The 10002-nt window shown below is 36.9% G+C and overlaps 1 protein-coding gene across 1 annotated transcript in view; it reads right to left on the reverse strand.

Annotated features, from left to right (window-relative positions):
- CFAP69 (cilia and flagella associated protein 69) overlaps positions 1-10002 on the reverse strand; it is a 30733-nt gene that overhangs the window by 19888 nt on the left and 843 nt on the right. The window contains exons 2-9 of the mRNA XM_010562606.1: positions 9624-9748; positions 8184-8249; positions 7023-7132; positions 4994-5070; positions 3476-3574; positions 1564-1713; positions 1263-1440; positions 111-234 (exon numbers count right to left, since the gene is read on the reverse strand). Of these exons, the coding sequence (XP_010560908.1) occupies positions 111-234; positions 1263-1440; positions 1564-1713; positions 3476-3574; positions 4994-5070; positions 7023-7132; positions 8184-8249; positions 9624-9748 (929 nt within the window). The remainder of the gene's footprint in view (positions 1-110; positions 235-1262; positions 1441-1563; positions 1714-3475; positions 3575-4993; positions 5071-7022; positions 7133-8183; positions 8250-9623; positions 9749-10002) is intronic.

Here is a 10002-nt window from a genome sequence, read left to right on the forward strand (position 1 = left end):
AAACACTGGAGACAGAGCAGAACAAATATTAGAACCCTAAAGGGTGAAAATACTGAGTATATAATAGCAAAGAAGTTATTAGTCTCTGGAATATAATTATAAATACTTACAATCATAGGTGCTGCAGGGTTTTCAGCTAGTAATGTAGCAATCACCAAGAGGTCATTCCGTAGCTGACGATCATAATGCCGGAAACCATGCATGAGAAGGTCTACAAATACTTCTTTCAAAGCACTTAAAAGAAAGTGAAATGCATTTTACCTTTTCTTTTCATATTCTAACTTTAGACAGCTCTATGTATATGAATCCTCATTCAGCATCATAGTTTTCAAAGCCTTAGGGTTTAACTGCAAGAGAAATAACTTAAAACTTTATTGTGAAATGGATTCTTATGTGTACCACTAGACATCCAATTTAAGCATATACGCAAGGTGCATGTATTACAAATTGCACCTTCCACTGTATGTGTTATAATTAATGAAAGACATAATATTTACTCAAGCATGGAACTGGATGTTGTTGAATGATTACTGAGAAGAAATCGTCTAGTCCTAAATAGTTAAAACAGTGTAACTCACTAATGAAGAACCTGTTATTTACTCCAGCAGAGGATCTAGAACCAAGCCTTCTGTATCATAGCATAGAATTTCCTACTAATCCTATAACACAAACACTTCAACAGTGCAGTAATACTGGCCTACCGAGCCTAACATCAGCTTGGAAATGGTGCCATTAACTTTTTTGTTATACGAAGCAATAGATAGGGCTATACCTCCTGCAATATGCAGCAGAGCACCTTGATCTCCCTCTTGCCCTGTAACAGAAACAACCGGTGGTGGAATGCTGTGTTCGTGAAATAAAGAGAGGCTTGACAATGAAATAATTTTGAAGTTGACTGGATGTGCTTTTAGCTGGACCCTGGCCACTGAGTTTGTAAGCTACCTGGCAGGCACCTCTTGTATCATACATCATTTCCTGGCATCTTACTGGCCACAGTGCTATCTAACTTGCTGAAACAGAAACAGATGCCTGAGGGGTCTAAATCACGGGCTGCTTGGCTATGAGGTCTGATCCAGTAGTGCTTCCATTTTGGAGAATCGGATGTGTTAATATTGAAAACTTAATGAGGACTTAATGAGAGACCTCCATTCCCCTTTTGTATTTTCTCTCGATTCACTTCAAACAAAATGCTACACGATAGCAATGCTTTAGATGTCTCCAAAATTAGAATAGTAATTCATAAAATGTTTCCCTGTACTTACTGTACACATTCCAAGCTACTGAGCTGATTAACAACTTCTTCTTTTGAGGTGTTTTCTAATAGGTTCCATAGGATTTCTGAGGAGCGGAACACCAGCTGTCCTGAAGGATCAACACCATTTAGATACAAACAGAGTCTGCTGGCTGCTTGGGCCTTCATCATAAGTCTGCAATTTACTCCTGAAATTATGAAAATCTGAATAATTAATTCCCTGTAGGTCAGTAATTGTTTTAGGCATATTCAGAGAACAAATGATCTAAGATCAGAGGTATGAGATTGTTGAAAGAACAGTTTGTACTAACCAGAGCTGGAGAGATGCTGGAGAGCTTTAAGTACCCACAACTTCTCAGTAAGTTGATTTTCAACTAATGTTAGTGACAAAATGAGAGTTTCTGCTAATCCTCCTAATTCAGCCATCTGAATTTTATAGTTTGCACTTGTTGGCTGGTAACCTGCATACACAATAGCTTTAGTTAGAATGCAGTAAATATTCAGAATTTTGGTTACTTCATAAAATACTCATCCTTTCTCAAGAAAGGATTGAGAACTGAGTACCGTATTTCCTTAGTCTTAAAATCAATTGAAAAAAAAAAATCTAATAAACAAGAGCTGCTTTTCTTATATATGAGTATTAACAGTGTCTAAAGCATATCCAACAGACTTAACCTCAAGAATGAGGTTAAATGATATATAAACAAATTATTTGCTTCCTAGAATTCACAGAATGAAAGAACAAGCAGGGTTATAGAGAGGTGAAAAACCTTCTTCAGGTCATGCAACAAGTTGTTGGTGCAGGACCTAGCTCTCTTCTGTAGCCTATTCACTAGAGAATGAATACCTTTTATCATCATGTTACTTAAAATATATGAATCCAACCTTTGATTTATAAACTTGGCTTTCTAATGTGTCCCTGTTTTTAGTTTTGCCCATGCATATGCAAATCATATTTCATTACTGAATTATGGGGGAATGGGATGCATTGAGAAAATAAATTTATATTTATATATGCTAACTCATGAAAGTCAAGTTTTTCTTAAATAGCTTAAAAAATATATATAGCAAATGATGTGAAATGCAGGATTGATAAATGCAGATAATGCACATGGTGAAACAAGTGTTAAATAAGCATAAACTCTCATATGCTCTAAGTTGGTATTACTTCAGAGGTAAGAGAACTCTGCAGATTCAAACTTTGGCAAGATTTACATATAAGCTTAGAGATGAAGAATCTGACTTAAAAAAACCAGACTGAAATACATTCTTCATTTTTGAGATAACATATCTTATTTTCTAAATCTGGAGATTTGAGTCTTCTTTGTAAGGCAAAAACAGATTTATACGCTTTCACATTTTTCTAGAATCTTGTGAGGGCTGTTGCAGCTGCAGCTTCTTTAGGCCTCCTAAAATAAATGAAAACCAGCAAGAGGGCACAGGAACTAGTGCCATGCTGTAGGAACACAGCAAGGGAACACAGTGACATCCAGCATACTCTCTCACATGTGCTCTGGATTCACACTGTGTCAATGACGCATGATCCTGTGCCCCTCTAGGAGGGGATCCATGACTGACTTTGCCTGGTAACAGCCTCTGGCACTATCATAAGGGTCAAAGGAATAAATAGTAGAGGATTCTGATGACAGCTTGCATGCCTACCCATAATACCAGAGGATCATGCTTGAGCTCATATACAGGCATCATCAACCTCTTTCTGCAGAGACAAGTCACACAATTTATTCAAAGCCTATGCTCAAATGTGTCCATACAGTATGAACTCAATCAAATTTAGATGGGCTCAGAGCTATCCCTCACAAGCAACACAAGTGAACCCAGAGCTGCTTCTCTCCAGGCTACATATATAAAGTTGAAAATTACATTTCCTTTCTTATAATTCTGATCCTAACTACTCTTTCTTCCTCCATTATCCACGTTTCAGAGAACTTGTGACCACATTTTCTGGATACTACTTAATCCTAATCTCATAAGTGTAATAATTTATTCCTTGCACACTGATGAACTAATTTCAGATTTTGAGTACGCATTTCTATAAAAACATGTTAATTGCACATTTGCCAATGCTATATGTTTAACATATGAGATACAGTAACTATAGTTATAAAGAAAAATTAATCCACAGCTAATTAAAAGAGCCATTTCAAAGTAGCTGGGATCATAAACACTTGATTTCTTGTGACACTTGAAAATACTGTGCTTTACCTGAAAGTAGTTTTCTTGGTAGCTCCGAATTATAAAAGCTAATAACACACTTACAGATTTGTATTCTAACTTGAGAGCTTGGCACCCTCATCAAATAACCTGTCAGAAACAGAAAAAAAAAAAAAAGTAATTTACAAAATTTATAATTTTTTTACAAAGTAATCTTGACACTTCTGTTTACGGTACTTAGTGTTTCCTTTGGTCATGCCCCCTACAAATATGTCATTTCATGCAAAGTTTGATTATAAAATACTTAAGGCACAGGGACTCCCACACTGAAGAGGACAAAGGGGTCTTAGAGGAGTAGCATAGGGTTAATCAGAAAGTGACCTCCTCTGCTTTATGGCTACAGACCCTTGTAAGAGACTGGATGTTATTCCAGAAGTTGTGGAATTCAGAAGAAAGCCACTACACTAGGCTGCTGTCATCATTAACATGCCAGAAACTCTTCTAGCAGACATGATATAACATAAAGGGAGCACAGAAAGAGATCCTTTTCCACAAGATAAAGAGAATTCCATTAAGAGCTACCAGTACCTAACATGGATAATATAAACAATCTTTTAAGCTTTTAGGGTCTTTTTGGACATGCTACTCTAAAGAGAATCTGCAACTATCTGAAACCAGGATGCCATTCTGCTATCTACTTGGACCTTTGAAAATAAAGACTTCTAAAAATATTTTTTTTCTCACCCATTTCAAGGGTAATCTTTTTTCATGTATGACAGGCTGATTGTGCTACCTCTTTACCATTAAAATCTTACCATTAAGTGAGCTGATATATCACCCCTGCTCTATTCTGAATCCTTTTTGACCTACAGTGCTTGCAGTATTTTCTTTGAAAATCACAAATATAACATGCAAGGTCATAAAAAGGTATTTTGGTACTAAGCAGTCCACTGACATTAAGACATGACTTTGACACCTTTTCCTCAACAGCTCTCTTAAAACAGATTTCTGAAAGATAGAAGCTCATGGCTCAGATGCAGGAGGAAGCTGAAGTCAGAAACCGCTACTCCTAGTAAGGCATGGCACTAAACTGACTTATATTTTGCCTTTGTAGGTGATAGGTCTCAGGCTTTTGGGTTTTGAAGGTTTGAGCTGGGAGTCAGGAGTTACTGTTTCTCACTTGTTTCTTCCATTTGGTTTTAAAGAAGCAGGAGGGATACATGTTCCTTTTATCCCAGGCTTCAGTGTTTATACAGCAATTTCTCAGAACAAAATGAAATGAAACAGGCTATAGACAGGTTTAGTTCTTCAGGTGTATTGATAAAGTTATCTTGCGTAGCTTCTGACATTGGCAAATAGGTAATTCTGCTAGCTAATCTGCAGGCTAGCTGCACAGCAAAGTAGGAGTGGTTTCTAATACTAAAAAGCACAGAGGACTGAATGAATAATTGGAAGAAAATACTTACATTTACTAATGAGGTAACAAGAAAGTAAAATCATGCTAATAATACAGTTAATTTTATTATGGCATAATAATAATTTTATTGTGGCATATCAGTTTACACTCACCCAGCTGTGCAATGCAATTTGAAACTGCCACAGAATAGCTTACTTCATCAGATAATTTCTTTTTTTGAAATGGTAATCTGCAAAATGAAATTTAAAAATATTACAGCTATGCTTAAAACTGCAGAAGAACACTTCAGTCAAGTCACCAGAAAAGCTCAATAGCTTTTCTCTTCTTCCTTGACGTTTTTTGCAAATAAGGACACTTCTCCCAGGACAAATACATTCTTTGCAATGCTGATTCTACACTGAAAGTTCCAGTTCCATAATCTGGCAATTACATTTTGGCACTTAGTGGTACATGTTCATAGGTAATATTTTCGTAATTCATATTTGATGCAATAAGAAATACTGACTAAACAAATGTCATTTAAATGTGGAAGATTAAATCCTGGAACCTAGGCACTATCAGGCTATTGCAGAGCTAGACTATGCATAGACATGTGCAGAGGTGGAAAAAAAGGATCATATCCCTGGGCGAGACCTCTTGAAATAGATAAAAATAAAACCAATAAACTCACTCCAAATAGCCCAACAACAAATCTATTTTTAAAAACAGGATATTAAAAATATTCAACAAGATTTGCAAAATACTCAGATATAACATAAACATGTAAGTGGTAAAAATTCTCTAACAGTAAACATTACAATATTATGCTAAGATCTCTGCAGCTCATAGTGTAGAAGTAGCTTTCTGGTAGGTTTACCTCTGCAAACATAGCCAGAGAAAAAGAAAGGAGAGAGAAAATAACGGAATAAATGGGGGGAAAAAAAAGAAACAGACACTGAAAAAAACCTGGGAAGACAGGTAAACAGAAGCAGTTATGAAAGAGTGGAAAATTTTACTACAAGACTTCTAGTATCTCAATGGAAATTTTAAATAACAGCTCCTCCCTCTAGTTATAGGCTTCTCTTTGTCATATGAAGTAGTAGTGAACTGTGGGGGAATTTCCACAGTACAGAAATTAAAGCAAAACCCAAGGGTGCAATCTTCCAAAATATATTCATTGCAGAAACCACAATTATTGCTGACTGCTGTAGGAGATGAAAAGTCTTACTCACAACTACATTTTATCGACTTTATACACTCATTCTCAGTTTTGTCACGATTCTGCCAAAGATTGAAGAAAACAAAACTTTGTGAGGTTCTTTCTCATTCTCCACTGTGTGGCAGCAAAGGAAAGCAGTACAACTGAAAGATTCAGCTGAGAAGTTCTATGTTTATTAGACCTAACAGCTGAGAGGAAGCTATGTAAAAACCTATTTGAATATCTGGTATACTAACTATGCGACTCATTTTCTGTCTGGCGTAATTTTTCTCTTCCTTATTTTCTCCAATTTTAATTAAATACAGAAGTAACTGTAGTTACAAGCATTCCATAAATAACTTTATTAAATTATTGAGGAGAAGACTACTGACAAGTGTGGATAACACCTAAATTCTATTGTACAAACAATTTAAAGTACAGTATGACAATGAAGATGCCCCAAAGTTCATGCAGTATGTTTTTAAAGTAATTATAAATCCCAAATCCTCCAACTGTTGTGGTTCTTTCTCTTCTGCAACATGGCTTGTCATTTCATAAAGCTTACCTTCAAGTATTAAAGTGTCTTCGTGTCACACCTCAGGTTTTTAAACTCAGAGAGCTTGTTTGAAACAGTGAAACGTACCTCAGCAGTACTTAGCTGCTGAATCTTTTGAGGCCAGCAGTCCTAGCTTACTCAGACAATAAGACACGGTGGGGAATGTTGCTTCCAAGCAAGCTGGGGCCAATGACAACACAGTTTTGGATGATGTAATAGGTAGCTCCACAGATACTGAAATGCTAAAATGGGTCCCTCCTTCATGCCAACAGAAATTGGACTCAAGGAAAACACAGTTCATGAAAAGGAAGGGTGATACAATAGATGCCTTGCAGATATAGATGCCTTGTAGATAGATGCTGTATGGATATGTCAGATGCCTTAGAAAATGTATGAACACGTTAATAAGCAGTGTTTAAATCTCTAAAAGAAGGGCTGATGTACTTACCCACATAATTTAATAAGTTCACATAAAGGCTCAGTGAAAGCTTCTTGCTCGTTCATTTTTTCTGCACACAGGTTAAGAATTTCAATTATTTGTGCTAAATCCTTAAGGGGCTTTTACTTTAAAGTTAAGGAAATCAGATTGTTTTTACTGCTATGAATCAGAAGAAAAAGTTGAAAACCGTATTCATCATACTTCGAAGACACAACCAAGAAAAAACAAGGCCAATGCTTTCAAAGTTAGATGTCTAAAATAAAGCATGTGAGTCTATACTTAGGCTTTACTTTTACAGAAGTACAACTTTTGCAAATCTGATTTAGCTTTCTTATCAGTTTAACTCACTGGAAGTTCAGCACTGACTATCTAAAAATATAGGATGAAAAGTTTTAACATCAGTGTCAGATTTACCTATCTAAATTCTGAGACAGCCTTGAGGTATTTAAATTTTTTTCCTACCCTACTCCAAAGTGACTAACTGAAGTTTGGAAATCTGGACCCAGACATATATTATCTAATTTAGGATAGAGGCACAAGATCAAAACTGAACAGATACTGAGACTGAGAAGTTACTACCAATCCACTGACTCATGGCAACTGCCTGTAAGTACTTAGCCACAACTCAATTGTGAAGTAATGTGATAGCTTAAATCACTGTGGCAATTAGCTGAACTGTATGAAATTAATCACATTTTTCCATATGCCCACACCCTCCCTACTACTTCTGATTATTTGAAGCCTTTCAATTTGTACTGTAAATACAAAAAAAGTTTCAGATTAATTAGTCTGACTTTATTTTTCTTTAAAATGTCTCCTCACTGGAAGTCATTGCTATTGTATCTTCTGCTTCTTAAGTAGTGACAATTATTGTGCTTGTCTATTCTGAGTTGAAAGTACGCTAATTACATTTTTAACACTTTCAACCACTGTACAGGTGAGATTCCTCTACTGAATTTTGTAGCAAATGAATCTAGCATCCAAGAATCTTGCTAACTTACTGACCTTGGCTATGTGTGCACAAGAAGGCCAATGATGAGAACATATGTGGACCATCGCTGCTCTCCATATGGAAGTACAGCACATCATAAAATGCTTTGCTGAAAAGTCAGAGTATTATCATACGTAAAACACCATGACTTCAGAATTCTACAGTGGCAAAAAGGATACAAGCCCGTTTTCAAAATGCTTGACTACCTTCTTGAGAGTTTTCAGCTGCTCTTTTTCCAAATCTTTCTTAAGCAAAAGAATGACAAGGTTTTAATTGCAGTTTGTCTTAGAACATTAAGTGATTATATTTATCCCCTTTTAAGTTTAAAGTAGAAACCAGATTAAAAAAATCACAAGACACAATGAAATTCTGAAAATGCTTTGCAGCAGGATTAGCTCCTTGATCAAGCCTCATTTCTAAGTATGGAGTCTGCGCTCTTGTAACTGAAGAGGCTTTTTAAAACTCTATCATTTGTTCAAATGTGTGGGCTCTTTCTTTTAAATTCTTTGGGATTCTGTGAAAGACAACTAAGAAAACCAAAGCTATGTCACACATGACATAAATGTATAAAAACATAGATTTAAGTGGCTTAGAGTGGAGCTCTGCCACCACTAGGAAACAGTCTGCAAATTCAAAGTTAAAAACAACTGAAGTGAGGATATGTCAGGGTGTGTCAGTGATATGCAGCATTCATTCCAGCTCTTCTGAGCACCTCCACGCTGGGCAAGAGCACTGCAACTTGAGGCAGGCCAGAAAGCTGTTTCAGGAATCTACAAGCCCAGAATCCTAAGGGCATTTTATCATATATCTTACACTCTCTAGAGAAGCAGTAAACACTATAATCCAGCACATTTTTCTTCAGTCAGTAAGTTTATTCTATCAGCTCTGTATCAAAAGGGGAAAAAAAAAGGATATGAACTACTTCTCTGTGGGGCATTAACTTAAAATGTGGTATGTTTAATCAAGTTCTTGTTTTAAGAATATAAATTATTAGTTTTTTTAGAACAAAAATAACTGATGGTTTAGTGAATTTGGTCTGCCAAATCTTGTGGAGATGAAAAACAGTTTGTGGAAGTCCATGAGATTATGCTCTCCTGTGTGCCTAGGTAGTCATATTTGTTCCTCAACATTGAACTCTGTGTATTTCTCCTTCCTTTAAAATCACCTCCCTGGAGAAATGTTAGCAGTTAACTTAGGCAATTACATAAATTCCTGACACACTTTCAATAATTCTGTATGTATTTCCGTTTCTCAGCTGTAGGTTTCAGCACTCAAGAAGTCCCAGACAAGCTAGAAATTTGGCACGTGTAGTTTTTAAATACACGTGCTTTTGTCTTTTTTTTTTTTTTTGGCAAAGTGCCTGTGTGAGGATGTACTGGGTTATATATACTTTTTTTTTTTTAATATAAAACCATCACTGATACCATTCTCTATTACAATGACCATCTTCAAAAGTGTTCAAATAGCACAACAAATACTTCAGCTTTGTGCTCTGTAGCCCCAGCCACCAGCACCATCTGGTTTATTTAAGGCAGGTACTAAAGTAGTTGTATAATACACTTTTCTAAGCCCCATTACTACCTGTGTAACTAAAATAACGAGGTATCAGGCTTACTTACTGAGTCTGAATCTTCAAGTAGTTTGATGACGTGACTCAGATCCACTGATCTTAACTGTGTATCCTGGAAAAGCCACACTTTTAAGTTGGTTTTTTTTTTAGACTGCGCTTTAAAAGTGCTTAAACCTTAAACTGTCAAAATGCCGCATTAAACCAACATGCATCTACCCACGGACGGGTAAAACCAGGCTGTGTGTGGAGCACAAACCGCGGCTTGTTCACAGCCCGACCTAGCGGCCAAGCCAGGCCAGGGCAGGCCAGGGCAGGCCAGGCCAGGGCAGACCAGGCCAGGGCAGACCAGGCCAGGGCAGCGAGCGCCGGCCAGGCCAGGCCAGGCCAGGCCAGGGCAGGGCAGCGCCTCCCGGCCCGCGGCGGCTGCA

Source organism: Haliaeetus leucocephalus, unplaced genomic scaffold (genome assembly GCF_000737465.1).
Source record: "Haliaeetus leucocephalus isolate CR32 unplaced genomic scaffold, Haliaeetus_leucocephalus-4.0 Scaffold0, whole genome shotgun sequence".
NCBI classification, from domain to species: domain Eukaryota; kingdom Metazoa; phylum Chordata; class Aves; order Accipitriformes; family Accipitridae; genus Haliaeetus; species Haliaeetus leucocephalus.